Consider the following 16,475-nt stretch of genomic DNA (forward strand, 5'->3'; position numbering starts at 1 on the left):
AGTTGAGAAACACAGGAATGAAAAAAGACCCAAATCAAGCCACTCAGCCATAAGAAAGTGCAACCTAAACTAACATCCTAATGGCTTAACCCCTCACCTGCCAGTCCTGAAGCAGCGGGTGGGTTTCCGGCAGTGCTCGAGGGCCCAGAGCATCATTCTCATATGTTGGCTGCACGAGACTCCTCTCATAATCGGAGCACATCTAAAGCACATAGAAAACTGTAGTTATAGGAAGATAAACATAGAAAAACCTTCAGACTTTGCTGGTAAATATGCAGACTGGAACCAAAAAGGCTTTAACTGACCATGAAAAGGAGACATGACACAGTGACATAAAACATCATGAGCCTTAATTGCTTTTGAGACAGAAGGCCAAGAGGCAGCCGTTAAACTTTGTCCATCATTTCAGGACAGCAACATTTGGCTTGTATTCTTACTGTTTCTAAAACTGTTTGTGTGAATGCAATCTAAGACAGGCAGAACTGCTTTTGAAAAAGGACATGATGGATCATGAATGAGTTTGCTGTCTCAGCGGAAAATCATGGAGAGATGATTCTGGAGCACCTGAATTTATGTTTCACAGAATGCAGCTTTTCCACACTCTCCCTACTCACTTCCTTCACGACTAGTGTCCACTGCAACAAACCTGCGTGGCTGCTGTTGCACAAGAGCCTGTATACTTGCAAAATTGTGTGGGTGTGTGAGCTAAGTTTCTTTTGAGAAATCAGGGGGAAAGTTTCCTTGTCTTGGTGCCCGACATTATTCAGTCTCCTTGAAAGTCCATGCCTGTGGTTGGAAGACAAAGCCTGCTGAGTTGTGTCTGCCTGTTTAAGTGGAAAAATACCCTGAGCACAGATAGAGCCCCAGTTAAGGGTGGATCACAGAAAAATGCTTACCTATAGAGAATGCATTAACTCTTCTCTAGGGGGCCAAACTGTACTACACTTTGCTTGACTGTATATTTAAAAGTTCCAAGGTGATTTTTTTATCCAGCATATTACAAGGAGTGTGACATGTAAAATGGGACAGAAAAAAAAAATCTTACAACACCTTTGAGAAAAATATTATTTTCAGTCTGCCAGTCAAAATATGATAGTGGGAATAATAGAGCTTCACACCTTGGGAAAGAATGTCCGCGTGACGAACTGTTTGTACTCCAAAAAGGGGATACCCTGGCTGCGATTCAGCTCCTTGGTCAGGTCTGTCATATCAGTCTGCAGCTCTGCAAAGCCTAAAAGGACAAAGCAATAGAAAGCCACAAAAGTTTTGAATCCTGGCTTTAAAACCACATTTGTTTTCTATTTCTGGCTCCTTAAGCTTCATTTGTTCCCAAGCGAAAACAAAATCCATTCGCAGGCTAATGCAATAACCTTCAACTTCTCGAAGGCTGTCGTGAGATCTGTTTAAACTTGCTTGGTATCTTTGAAGGAGATTTTACACAAGACACAGAATCCTCTGATTTCACACATTGAGTGTCATTTTCTGGTTGAATACTAAATACACCAAACCCTACTAGCTGATCCTCTGATCTCTTTACTCTCTTCGCCTCTCTTGCTTTGCCAGATTGTGCAATGCAGCACAGCATGCAGGCAAATATTTACCAAACGACAACCAGAGCAGCCAAGTCCTGTCTGAAGCCCTCATCCAAAACATGTGTGGAGGCTGAAATTTACATGCTGCCCAAACAGTATCTGCATGTGCAGAACCTTCGTTGAATGGGATTGCTAATATATACTGTAGCTCTTTAATGGGTGGCATGTTATAGGAGACGATAATGTTCTCCTCTACTGAGAGATGCAGATCCCTTTAAGGAAACACGCTTCCTGTCGCATGATGAGAGATGTATTTGGGTTGTAATGTCTTTTTTCAGACTGCCTTTGTGTAGAAAGAAGGGAATACTGGACCTGAGAGATTTAAAGCATAAAATCTATTTCATTACTCCTCTTCATACTCCTTATCCTCCTTCTCACTAATGTCCACAAAACCACCAGTCAGCTCACACCATTGCTCCTGATTAGACACAGAAGATCCAGATACCAAACCTCCCTTCTACCTCACTTAAATAACAAACCCTCCCCTTCCTGTAACCTGGAATTTGTCAATTTCCCATCCTCCTTTACTCCCTATTCTTCTGCCTTTATCACATCTTTTATCTAAGCACTATCGTATCTTGCACTTTGTGGACACTCACCCTGAACTGAGCCACAAATCTATCCTTGTCCTCTAACTAAATAACCTCCCCTCTCCTCTTCTTCCTCCCACACTTCTGCTTCTCCTCACACTTGCAGCCCTGACTCCTGCTCCTATCACCTCCTCCCGCCATTTCTCCCCCACCCATCTCCCCATCTCAGCACTATAAATCTGGGTGCTCAGACACAGAGTGGCCTTCACACAGCTTTACTTTAATGCCCTTGACACACACACACACACACACACACACACACACACACACACACACACACACACACGCACAAACACATGAATGCATGCATGCATGCATGCGCATACACTCCTTGTTCCTACAGACAGCTGAGACGATGTGCCAACTTGGTGTGTCCATATGTGACTGATCATTTGTCATACACTGGGTTTTATGAGTCACGCTTACTGGACACAAATCTGTCAACAGATGTATCACCCTCGCATTTCAGAAAAAAACCCAAACACACACACAATGTGCACAAACAAAAATATATGTGGTCGATATTTCTGTCTCCCCACAAGCTCTTTTTTCATGTCAATCGACTAAAAACATCATTTGAGGTCTGAAAATCTTTGATAACAGAGGTTGTACAATAACTGTGTGTGCATGTGTGTGTGTGTGTGTTTGTGTGTGTGTGTTTCTGTGTCTGTGTACGCATTCTTGTGTAAACACACCTTTACGGATCTCCTCTCTGATCTGGGACTCCATTTCCTCCATTTGGAGGAGAGTTTTCTGCCAATAGCGTTCTGCTCTTCGGCTCTTAGTACAGTACACTACAAGGGCTGAGAAAGACAAAAACATACAGTTTACATATGTTCTGACGCCACTTCCAGTAAATAGAGAGGATTAAAAGAAGTTTCTGAGTTCATGCAGTATTTGCCTGTAAAAAGGGATGTAAATTAATGTGAGAACACAAAATGAATATGTAAATAAAATCTGTTTGGAAAGTTTTTCAACATTTAGTCCCTAAGACCGTGATAATAGATCCAACAGCAGAAAATGTGTGAAAATCCACATCATGTTTCACTCATACACCTGCCGTGAACACACTCACATGAAGATCATAGAGTACAGCACACACACAAGACAAAATGAAGGGAACAGTGGGGTCTTTGTGCTCTTGGAATGGAGGAGGGATGAAGCAAGTGTGGGGAAACTAAAACCCCCATATTCCTTTTATCTGTTCCACATCTGGTGCATCAATTGCCAAAGTAGGCATCCATCATCTGCTGGTAAAGCAAGCATACACAACCTACCCACGGTGCACAGCAGCAGCAGGACGCAGCACACCACGATGGATACAACAATGGCCAACTCACTGCCGCCAAGCTGCACTTTGGCAATGATGTGACGAAAATTTCCCACTTGCACCTAAAAAGACAGAGAAAGACTTTCAACATATATAGCTCCTATAAAGTTTGTCTCCTTTTTTTTTGTTTTCTTCTACCAAGGAGGCTGTGTTCATGTCTGTTTAACAGCAGGATGCTGTTCATGAAACCTGGTGGACAGTTTTAAAGCTTTTAAAGTTTGCTGTTCCAGCCTATTTTGAGCCATGCAGGATTTAAAATTATTCAATATAGTGTCCAGTGCTTTTGGAGCTTGATGCTTTTGTTTTGTTTTTTTAACCTCCAAAATGAAGGGTTTTACTGCGTCTTATAGATTTTATCAGTCTGTCATATAGCCTCTTAGTTTGGAACTGTGTTTTTTTGGAGTCCACAAATATTTTTTGACTTATTCTCACGCAGATGTATCTCAATAAGCACATAATGGGCATCAAAATGTAGCCACAAGCCTCCTCTCTCTCACAATGTAAACACCCAACTCGATGGAGGTTTCACATTTATAACCTACTGTGAAATTCTCTGCAACAGAATCTGCAGGCTGGTCTTCTCTACAGCTTTCCAACTGTTAAAGTTAGACTAACTTCATTTTAACAGTATACATAGAAACATGTGGTAGATTCTCAAACTCATTTATTTTAGGGCGAAAATAAGTTTGGAGTTCGATCACCAGCAATGGTAAGTTTTGTCCAACTTATTCACTCAGGGGTACTGTATATATCTTTGTTATTACAGACATAATGCCACAATAAAGTCTGCTGCAGATTTGGGAGAAAGGGTCCATTTTCCCCCCCAGTTTCTTAACAGTTTTTTTGGACATGGGTCTCAGTGGAGTCTGGGTGCACTCAAAAAAATGCCATTCTGGTTTTCCTCTATTTTCTGTCTTTTCTTCAGTGACTCTCATAATTAAATTCGACCACTAAACTGAAAATAAACATTATTTTAGTTTGTATTATGATTTTTTTTATACTTATTAACTTATGTACGCATGAAAACATGAGTTTTTAACATAGTCACACAACTCCAGTTTTATAAAATCATGCTAACAGAAGAAGTCATAAAAGATAACAAGCATTTTGACAGAGTGAGACCATCAAAGCTATTCTACCTGTGGGTGCGGTAAAAGTGACTGTACCAGCCTGGATATTTGGATATCAGATGATGAGTTGGTGTCAAATAAAAAACTTTGTTGTGTTTTTTCCTAAAACTTTAAACCTTGCACAAGGGCTATGTCAAAACTGTACTTAATTATGATGAAACTGATAAAATAAATTCAATTTGTAAGAAAGACAATAGCCGACTCAGAGACAGATGGAGCAGTAATGAGGAGAGACAGTAGGTGTATTGTTTGCTGTACAACAATTTGAACGTTCAGTGTAACTTGGGCAATTATTGATGGGGATACAAATGTGTGATGCTTGCGTAAATCAAATCAATTTTGATGACACAGGTGCAGCCACGCTGAAGAAAGTGCACAAAGACGAGTTTGAAAAATGGCCTCATGCTGCAAACGAGCTGGAGGAGTCACCCGGTTCAGCGTAACCCAGATGTGACAAGAAGAGGACTTTCACTTCTGCCTTCTGATTAGTCAGCAGGGTCTCTGTGGTCCCTCCTCACATCCTTCCCTCTCCTCACCCAATCCTAACGTACTTCATAAAAAGCTTCTGATCCTCAGACAAAATCCCTTATACTCTGAGGGGGAAAGCTGCCTCACTGGGCTACCTCAATCTTTCTCCTTTAGGTCCAGACATTTATTTACCCAGACAACGCCTTTTTCCAGAGACTGCAACATCCAGCCTTGGTGTAATAGAGGAGAAACTACCATTGTTCCATGTTCCTGTTTCGCTTGGGGTACAAAAACACTGTTTCCCACATCCACTTCTGCTCTGCTTCAGTGCCAAGCAAAACACAAGCATGTAAAAATAGATCTACTACCGAAAGTAAGTGAGGAAACACAAATGGCCATAAGCAGTGCATCAGCCAAAAGTGTGTGCATTTATTTAAATGTGCCGCCACAAAGGAAAATATACACACATTCTTTATTTATGCTCCTGTCAAATGTGAACACAAATCATCCTCACTGCTCACATGCAGGGTGGAGAAGCTGGCAGCCCACCCATTTGTGTTATGACATTTCATTTGACCCTTGACCTGCCTTTATGTCTTTGCTAATTGCCAGTGTTTATTCTCAGACTCCGAGATAGATAACAGCAGGGACGAGAGCGAGCAAAAAGTAGCGACAGAGAGAGTGAGTGAGGAATAGAAAAGCTTTCCTACAATTTCTGCTTTCAAATGGGTAAAGAGGTCTTACAGTACCATTCATCCGCGACAGAGAGACTAACATACGTTTCTGAGTGATTTCATCAAACCACTCACAGTCTGGCTCATATTTAAATATAGATGAATGCTTTCCCCTTTAATAAAGCCCAATCTAAACAGATCAGAATGGAAAACAACAGATGGGAAACGTGGGCAGTGTGTCTGGTTTTATCAGGACTGCAAAGGGCACCACATCTTGATTACAACACTTTAATTGTGACTGAGAGAACTTGAGACAAAACAAAAACACGAGTGAAAAGTGAGGTCATCACTGACTAAGAAGGCCGATGTGAGCAGATAGTCTCTTTTGTGGTGGGTGATTGTGTTGGTGATGGTGGACAGACTGGACTAAAAGGGGAAACAGTAAATATTTTAATGCTCTACTGTGATGGTACCCCCACATCAACTAACTGCTGAATCATGGCGGCATGCTCCGAGACTCCAAACTATTCATAATGCATGGAGAGCGATTGTGCAAGAACCTTCACAGGCCAGCAATCATCACAGATCTGAAGTCTGACCAAGGGCCAGATTTATGGTTTGCACTACAGTTTGGGCTTTAAAACCAATTAAGAATGCATGGAAGAAAGGAGATAATTTTCTCCTCACATTAATTCATTTGGAATTTCAAAGTGTGCGTCATCAGAACATATAAGAGAAATATCCACACCCGATGGTGTTGTTTGCATTGGGACCTCAGGACTTCGGGATTTGGCAAAAATATTTAACTGCTGTTCATTTTGACAGATGTTGCCATTGCGATATGATTTGCACAGAAGCTGAAAAACCAAATGACTAAGTCCTAATTTCAAAATAACTGTAAAACTTACCTCATTGTCATAGGATAATTACTGTTCTTCATGATAAAAAGATATTCGCTTAAAATGAGTTATTATATATATTATTATTATATTATATATATATATATAGATATATATATATATAGAGAGAGACACACACACACACACACACACACACATATATATATATATATAGAGAGAGAGAGAGAGAGAGAGAGAGAGAGAGAGAGAGAGAGAGAGAGAGAGAGATATCTCCTGTACTTCAGTTTTATTATACATATACTTACAGTGACAGGCATCTCTCTCTCGCTGGAAATCAGCAGTCCACTGATGGTACAGTGGAATAGCTGGTCATTGTGGAAGCTGATGTTACAGGGATAGGAGCCAATCGTCACTGAGTATTCCTCTGGAACTAGCTCCAGATCGCTTGGCCCTTTCTGTAACAGAAATGCACAAAGACAGCTGTCAGTGATCAGTGGTGAAAGACATCAGTCGACTTCAAACAAGCACACATAACATTCGTGTAGATCACAGCAGCTTTAGGCGCGCATACATGTCGACACAAATGCATTCTTGTACATACACACACAATTATAAGTGCTTTGCCACAGGCCTGTCATGCAGCTGTCACACAGAGGAAGCCAGCAGAAAACTCATCCAGTTTGTGCTGGAGTTCAGCTTAAAGCAGCAAACAACCCTGATACTTCTCTCACATGAACAAGGAAGTTTCTACAAACAAAGGCCCCAACAACTAACCCAGCCTCAGCCTAAAAATAACGTTCTCAGGGTCTTAACAGGAGCTTGCTGTAAAAAGCTACACAGTCATTTCAATCAGTCACAAGGACCCGAATCCCACTGCTTATTTCTAGTTAAGTCAAAGAGCCACATAACTAATTATTAGAAAGATGAGTTTACTTTTCACGAGGGCTTAGCCAGTTAATATAATTACAAAATACCTGATATATAACCTGACAATGAAACAGTGACATCATCAGAGTTAAAAGAGCCTGGCAAAGGTATGGACCATCCACATTTAAAGAAAAACTGGAAACAGATAGGAAAGCTGCTCAGTAGTGAAGCCGATAAATGTTTGATTAGTCATCTGCTTTGTGAGGCCAAACTTGCAGAGTCAAGTGGGCTAGTGGGCTAATCTCTGGTGTAACCTCCCGTTACCTTGAATTGGGATATGTTGCAGCTCTTCAAATCGCACAAGCAAGATCAAATTCTGATGGTTAAACAAGTCATTTTGTGGAGGTTGTAATGGTAATTAAACATTGGTTTTATAGCTTCATTCTTCACAATGAATGTCTATGGGATTTTGGGGATAGCAGCGCATCATGTTTACAAATCTTATTCACTACTTCTAATGAGACATTTGGGCTGCTATGTAAAATTGAATTCAACTCTTCAGTTGCTGTATTAAGATCTGTATCAAGGTCTTAATACTGACATTACACTTGACTTTGAATATAACACCTTATCTCATGACTTCACCGACACTTGAGGTGTGACCTCCTGCTTGCCAAGGAGTCCATTGTCATAAAAAGATAAATAAACACATCTTTTATTTATTTTATTGTTTGTTTTTTACAGGGCTAGCTCACAATTAAAGGTAAATTCACCAGTTGAAAAGCTAATTTGCTTATCCTAAAGAATTCATGATTCCTGAATTTTTTGTGAATGCAATTTACAACTAATTATTACTATATTGGCTAAAAGAAATTCAAATGACTACTTTTGTGAGTCATACATTTATACATCACTACTACATTAAGGCTTAAAACCTAGAGTTTTGGACCACTTTTTAACAGTGACTCGGTTGACACCTCTTCAGCTTCAGCCAGACACCACAAATTGTACCATAAATTCAGTTTTACACACAGAGAGCATGGAGGTTGGTAACATCTTATGAAGAGTTTCATAAGATACTCTTTAGCTGTATTGTGGAAAATGTATGAGAGTTTCGCAGTACAAAAATGACTGAGCATCCCTTTAAGACATCAGTTTCATCCATACCTTTCTACTTGTTAAATTTCCATATCAACCTTAATTACAGAATATATTTGTTCAGTGTATATTTTTAAGAAATAACAGAGACATTTTGTTGGGATTAATTAATGATTATTTGCATTTTGTTTGTGTCATAGAGATTTCTATCAGCTATCATTATTGTATTCCCAAAATGATCCCTGATGAGATCTGGCAACTACACCAGACAAGATAAGAAACAGATGTGTATAGACAATGAAAAAGTGTGTAAACCTGTAAACAGTTTAGCAAGATAATCTAAACCAATTCTTGGAGGGAGAACCACACCAAGAAGTAAATGGATTGTTTTAAAAAATGACAACTTAGGTACTAATTCCACTGGTGTAGTGTCTGATTGTCTGCCTATTTGTGTTTCCTGCCACATCAGACTTATATTTATTCCCAGAATTTTGCAATTAACTTGGCAACTGTTTAACTTGGCAAATGTTATCATTACTGATACATATGACAGCCACAACAATGGAAATAAGAGTGCAATGGAATGAAATACAATTTCCCTTTTATATAAGAATGACAAACAAGGAAGTGTATGTGGGGGCATGTGTGCGTGCATGTGTGTGTGTGCGTGTGTGCGTGTGTGTGTGTTTATCCCCAGTGTTCTTCCTTGCTTTGATTACACCCTCAGGGCCCTGTCCGGTCCCGACGGCAGGATGCCACCTCCCAGGTCTCTGTCAACAAATGCTTCCTAACACACAAATACACACACACGCGCGCGCACACACACACACACACATGCCCATACATACCGTAATACACACAAACAGGTATCATAGAGCTTTACACTATCACCAAAATATGTTTAAGTATACTTGTTGAGATATTGATAACCCCATACAATCTACCATACAAGATTTTCACAATTACTGTATTAAAGCCCAAAAAAACAAAATCTAAAAGCCAAAACATGATGAATCCAAACAAAACCCACCCACATTCCAGCTCAGGTCCTTAATATAGGCCCTGGCTGAATATCAAGCTCCTATAAAACAAACACTCTCTCCAGCCTAACTCCCCCTTTCAGGTCTACATCCACATTCTAAAAGAAAACAGGAAACAACAGCAGTCGCTGCTGTAGACGGGTCCAGGCAGCAATTCCTGATGCACAAACACAAAAAGAGGAATCGTCCTCGAATTTCTGTCTGCGCTGTTAGATTGTCGTACATTGCAACAGCTCACAGGCCTTTAGCGGGACCTTCCACTGAACTGCCACGCCGCCCGTCCCCCCCTTAAGACAGCCGACAGATATCAACATGTTTCAGGGGACGGGAGCCTTTCATGTGTTTATGTGCCTCTGGTTTGTGTGAATATGAATAAATGAACGTTTAGCTCTTCCTGCTGTTCACAGTAGGAGCAGTCAGATTTACGGCTGAAGAACAAGAAATCTTCAGAAAATACCATCAGTTGTTGTGTGGTGTTATATTTTCTTGTTCAAATAAACTAAATCTCAGATTTGCATTATTTTGAAAAGGATTCTTGGGATGCCCACCTTTTTCTGCCAACTGCTTCACAGCTTTGTTATGGACTTAAATACCTCAACATGCATTGGGATAACATTCTACAGTAATACAGTATATTACTTTTGGAAGTAAAAGAATAATTCAATGTGTGAATAAATTTTTACTATTACTACTAAGTTAATATGCCAAGTTATATATTTAGTTTTTTTCTTAATTTCACCTTTCATTTTCTATACTGCTTATCCATTGGGGGGGGGGGGGGGGGGGGGGCTGGCCTGGCCCATCCCAGCTGATTTTGGGTAAGAGGTGGGGTTCATCCTGGACAAGTTGCCAGTCGGTTGCAGAGCCATCAGGAGCAATTAGGGGCTCGGTATCTTGCTCCAGGATATTTTGACACAGTCACCGGGAGAAGTGAGGATCGAACCAGCGACCCTTTGGTTGCTAGATGGCCACTCTACCTCTGAGACATGCCACCCCTCACTCTGTTCACTGATTGGTAAAAATTCCATGAAGAAGAATACTGATGCTAAAATGACAAAGGTTCACACCTACATTACACTGGCCTATGTTGCTAAAGTGTGCGTGTACACTGAAGCAACAGAAATTGGATTTCTGTGTATTGCATGTGGTGATGCTAACGTTGCTACAAAGACCAGTCACTGCCATGCTAATGCTATAGTAGCAAGTTTTTTTCAAAGGAGTCTATTTAAGAGGAGTTAAATGGGGTAAGAATTATATTAATCGTGGCAATATTGCCTCTTCCAAATTTACTAACTATACTGGTTATTTAGGTGAAAGTACTATCATACACAAATATCACATTACACCAGGAAGCAAGTAAATTCTTACTTCACAATGAAGGTAACTAAGAGTTCAAATTTATATTTTGCTGACGAAATCTATGATAAAATACCTCCATAACATAGCTTCAGACTATTAATCTTTCTTGCTTTTAAAATAGCTTTCATTGAGCTCAGTAATGCATCATAATCAAAATTTGATCTGCTTGACCAAATCTGGAACTAATGTGGTTCACATTGTTAACCTTTGGTGGGTGTAAATGAAATCCATACAACATACCCCGATCTGTACCAACCCTACCTCAGCATTCCCACTCTGACAGAGGAGGAATACAAAAAGTAGGGAATTGCTACAACAGATGCTGATGAGTGCAGCACAGAATTTCTTGCAACACCTCAAGGATGTAATCAAACAAATTTTGGCTCATTCTTCAAGTTTGCCATCACAACACACACAAGAGTCAGATTTAACATCCAAAGTGACACTGTTGTAGCATTTTTCAATAAAAGTGTTTAAAATTAAATCTCTTCCCTTTCAGGACGCAGGCGGTACATTAACATTTCTGGTACCCTTATACCTGCCATGTCGACACCTACGTCACCTTAGATTCAATTCAGGGTTGACACGACTCAAACTCCCACCTAAGTGCTGAGATATGTGTTGCATGAATATGACTACCATGCTGCATAAACACAGTTTGAAGGCTTCCTAAAGGTAATAGCACTTTTGTCAATAAAACAGCAGTATATCCATCATACTGAAGGCGTGACCATTGACTGGGAAACATCAATTTGCAATGGAAAGTGAATATTTGCTTGCTTTATCAATAAATAGTATATCAGTGAAGCACTTATCTGAACTTCCTGTCTCAGCACTTACATTGATGATGAGTGTCAGTTGCTCCCCAGGGTGGTGTTTAATCAGCTTCTCTTTATTGGCTGTGAAAAACTGAGGGTCCTCTACATAGTCCAACAGGAAGTATCCTTTGTGAGGCTCTTCCTCCTCTTCATCTGCCTCATTATCAGAGGAGAAGGGGTGGTCTCCTGTGTAGGGAACTCCATTCAGGAAGAACTGAACTGTGGTCTGTTGGGACTGGCTGGATGGCGGGGAGGGACAGGTGATCATGGCAGGGGAGAGCACTGAACATTGCTGGAGAGAGACCAAGTTTAAGGTAGTTTAGGTATTTCATCGCTTTTCCATGCCACTATCCAAAAAACACATTGAAACCAAATGGCTATTTTGTTTTACACCGCTAAATTTCCTCAAGATTCATTACATAGATTTAATAACTTCCTTAAAGTGATACCTCACCCAAAAATTGTATTTTGCGTTTCAGGTATTCTAATACAGGTGACTTGATGTTTGTCCCTTGGTTTGGGTTGGTTTGCCCAGGTTTGTTTGTACCTACATCCCTTCTTTGTGATACCAAAATACAGAAAGAGCCAAACATGTACATTTACCTTAAAGATAACTTACAACAGGAAAACTGTATAAAAACATCCATTTTCAAACTCATCACTCAAGTGGATGTCTTTGTGAGACATCCACAGTACTTGAAAGGCAAAATACGCATTTAAAGTAAAGTATTGCTTTAAATGAAAAAGGAAACAATTTAGTTGGTGACTCACTGTTTGCCCAATTTCCAGCACCTGCATGGTGACGCTCTGCACCAGATCGAACCCTTGGCCCACCACTGTGATGGTCCTGCCACCACTGTGACACACACAACAAAAAAAAGAGTGACATCTCAGCCAATGCAAATACTTGGAGAAACTGCACAAAACAAGAGAAAAACAGAGCAGTAGATAGTAATGCAAAACAGTTTGACTGTGGGGAAAATCCCCACACATGTCATCAAAGGCTATGCTGTTGCCCTGTCACACACAGTGCTATCTAGAACACAACAGGGAGAAGATGCCGCATGGGAGAACAGCCTTGTGTGAGTGACTCTGGGAAAGGAAACCGCATTGTCATCCAGGTTGAGATATTCATGACACTTTGGTTTGAATGCTTGTGTAACCCTGCCTCTTTGTGGGTAGCATTCTCCAGTCTTTCTGGCTGTGGGTAATAATTGAGCAATAGATATCTAGTACACGGTTTTAATCAACATCAACCCAGCAGGACAGGAGACACTCATCGTCTCTCTTCTTGGTTCACCCCAGTTTATTTTTGACCAAAAACACATGTCTCTGCTGTTCTTTCACAGACAATCGTTCTTACAAAACAATAGACCTTTATACACAGCCTTTTTAAGGCAGGAATATTACATCATTGTTCTGCCTCACCATCTGTATAAAAGTACATAGAGAGGGAACGGGGAAGATAGAAAATTCCAACTTTATTCCGGCCATGGAAATTGTAACAACAGCAAATCAACATCAGATAAAATTAACAGCTGGAACACTGACCCTGCTAAGCTTTAACACCACACCTCTGTATGAATGAATACTGTATAAATTTACATGCTAGAACAGTATAATAGCAACAATGATGTGTTCTGTGCAAGCAAGCAAAGTGGCACAATGCGTAATACATGTAAAAATGGACTCTGATACTTGGCAAGCTCAAAAGTCGAGCTCTGCAGTTATGTCTGTATCACTTTGTATTTAAAACATCTATGAGATGGCGATATGAGTATTTGCCTTGACAGAGTTCCTTCAGCCATTCAAGCATAATCATAGATGTGACTTCATCACATACAAAATCCAGTCGAAAGAACCCTGCGAAAGCCTGGTCCGATGAAAAATCTCCCTACTGCTTCCTCCTGTTCTCGTACAATGTCTGTTATTGACTCTGTAGCTGTAATAACTGCACTTGCAGCTGTGTAGATGAAACTAACTTTCACGGCTGTGGCTTTAAGAGATGCCATTTTTCTACTAGATTAGATTCAAGTTTATTGTTATCATACAGCACAGTCAGAGTATAATTAAAATTAGTTGCTGTCTAACTACAGTACAAGTAAGTGTGTGAAAGTAGCACAATAAAACTACTGCTACTTTGTTTCATTCGCAGCATTATAAATTGCAAGAACCAATCAGGAACCATATTACTGTTGGGTGGCAGAAGAGCAGTTAGAACACAGTTGTGATTGGTTGATTGCTTTCTAATTTCTCATAGTGGTTTTATATGGGAAGGGTTCCAGACATGGCTGTAGGGCTCACCTCTTGACCTCACCAGACTAGATTTATGACAGATCTGAATCAAAATTACTCATGAATAAATAAGCAAAGTTTATTTATTTAAAGATTCTGTACATAAAATGATAACTAAGTATTCATGTCAAGGAATAGGCACATCCCAAAAATTGAGGTAACATGTCCCCTACCTGAGAAAACTCTTTTTAGGATGGATATAGTTGATAGTGGGGTTCTTTTCATAAGTGTATGTGGTGCTAAGCACTGGACTGTGACAGGGATGGTTGTCAAACTCCACACACACAGTCACTGGTTCAGTGTTTGCCTGCAAAGCTGGAGGCATGGTGCACTCAATGGTTTCATCTGTTTTCCTAAGAAAAAAAGGAAAAAATGTTAAAACCAGCACATCTTCAGTCAATCATCAACCTAATTAATGTTCCCACAAGAAAGCTGTTTCATACAAGCACAGTCTTATCTAGGGTGGCACAGTGGTTCAGCGATTAGCACAGTCACGTCACAGCAGCACGTTTTCCAGATTTGAACCCCAGTTTGAGCTCAGGGATTTTCTGTGTGGAGTTTGCATGTTCAACCTGTGTCTGTGTGGGTTCTCTCTGAGTACTTCGGCTTCCTCCCACCGTCCAAAGACATGCAAGTTAGGTCAATCAGCAACTCCACATTGACTGTAGTTGTGGATGTGAGTGTGAATGGTTGTTTGTCTATATGTGTTGGCCCTGTGACAGACTGGCGACCTGTCCAGGGTGAAACCTGCCTCTCACCCAAATTCAGCTGGGATAGGCTTCAAACACCTCCCACCCCCCCACCATTGATGGATAGATGGATGGACAGTCTTATCTACACATTACATTTCAAATAGAGCTGCTGACCTTAGCTATGACATTTGGACTCTCAATTGATCCCAATTAACAAAAATGAAGAAAAGCAGACATCTTAACATCTCTTTACATAGGGGTGGCACATAAAGAATTATAGTTCCACAGAAACAAGTTATCACAAACAACAATAACATAATTTTACAAATAGCAAATGGCATTTTGAGATATTGTTGTCTATAAATAATGACAACATAATTTGTTTGCTTAACAACAAAAACCTCCAAACATAGCATTAGATTGTTGAACCAAGGATTTGTGTGTATTCAAACATATCCAAATTGACTTTCTATTCATCATTTCCATGGGGCTGACTTGTGATTTTAATAGATGTCCTGCCTCTGCCACATATTGTGGTGTCAAGAGGTTGTCATTTTCATGCTCATTTCATGTCTTTGAGACTGCGTTAAAAAAAAAGCAGTGCCAAGTAGGTTGTGTGAAGCCACAAAGCTGAAAATGGCAACAATTGTATCTTGACTGCAAATATGCTCATAAAGACTGACTCCAATTCTACACAGTACTCACTCTGTGATGGTGCATTCCTGCGTGTTGTTGACTTTGACTCTGACCTGAGAGCCAATGTCCAGGTGTTCCCCATAGATGGTAACTCTGGTCCCTCCAGCACGCGAGCCCTTCTTGGGGTCCATTGACAGCAACTTTGGGACCTGCATAATAACCAGCACAATTAACTACGAATGACGACATCAAATTTGTCCCTCCTGTCATTTGAACTGACAGGTTTACTCCATGATGCTTCTCTGGACAGAAAAATACAATCTTTTCTCTTCCATTTAGGTCGAAATATCTTAAAAAAAAAATTTCCCTCAGACAGCTGCTGACTATAACAGTAAATTAGTGAAGAAAACTGTGAAGACAGCCCACGCTGCATATGTTAAAATGCTGCGGAAACCAACAGGCCTTTGGGGCTAAGCTTCTAGGACAACGACTACAGGAAAGAAACAATAAGCTTCAAGTATGGGCATCAAATGGGTCATATATGCACATCCAAACACACACAAAAGCTCTTTGGGCAAAATGAACAACCCTGTCCAGCTCTGTAGCTACCTGCGTCAGCATTCCCACTCTTCTCAAACCTCTTATCCCCTTCATGAACCTTGCCTCAAGGGATGCCTCTTGTCCTCACTGACAGGATTCACTTCCTCAGTCTGCACAGATGTAGGAGACCTATTGTGCATTTCAGTGTCAAAGTGGGTGTAAGGAGGCAGATGTTTCCGTCCCAAGGTTCGAGGAAGGAGATGCACAGGAGACACATATCCTGTCTCCAAAACGGTTTTCCCTTTCTCCTACATCTTCTCTTCAACACACTACAGTAAAAACCTTTCACACTGAGCATCTCAGACATGGATAAGGAAGCCCAAGAGGGGTTCCCACAACAGCATGGTGTAATGTTTGTTGTTTTGGATTACTTTCATCCTTATATATCAAGCAAAACTTCAAGATCAGGTTGATTACTCTATGGGA

The 16,475-nt window shown here is 40.4% G+C and overlaps 1 protein-coding gene across 1 annotated transcript in view; it reads right to left on the reverse strand.

Annotated features, from left to right (window-relative positions):
• Nucleotides 1-16,475, reverse strand: part of plxnd1 (plexin D1) — a 76,663-nt gene that overhangs the window by 15,569 nt on the left and 44,619 nt on the right. The window contains exons 15-23 of the mRNA XM_086213658.1: nucleotides 15,519-15,658; nucleotides 14,295-14,474; nucleotides 12,598-12,682; nucleotides 11,849-12,118; nucleotides 6,950-7,099; nucleotides 3,460-3,574; nucleotides 2,878-2,985; nucleotides 1,119-1,231; nucleotides 98-202 (exon numbers count right to left, since the gene is read on the reverse strand). Coding sequence (XP_086069784.1) covers nucleotides 98-202; nucleotides 1,119-1,231; nucleotides 2,878-2,985; nucleotides 3,460-3,574; nucleotides 6,950-7,099; nucleotides 11,849-12,118; nucleotides 12,598-12,682; nucleotides 14,295-14,474; nucleotides 15,519-15,658 — 1,266 coding nt within the window. The remainder of the gene's footprint in view (nucleotides 1-97; nucleotides 203-1,118; nucleotides 1,232-2,877; nucleotides 2,986-3,459; nucleotides 3,575-6,949; nucleotides 7,100-11,848; nucleotides 12,119-12,597; nucleotides 12,683-14,294; nucleotides 14,475-15,518; nucleotides 15,659-16,475) is intronic.

The sequence above is a fragment of the Aulostomus chinensis genome, chromosome 9, assembly GCF_037954235.1.
Source record: "Aulostomus chinensis isolate RoL2024-O1b breed Wild chromosome 9, RoL_Achi_v1.0, whole genome shotgun sequence".
NCBI classification, from domain to species: Eukaryota; Metazoa; Chordata; class Actinopteri; order Syngnathiformes; family Aulostomidae; genus Aulostomus; species Aulostomus chinensis.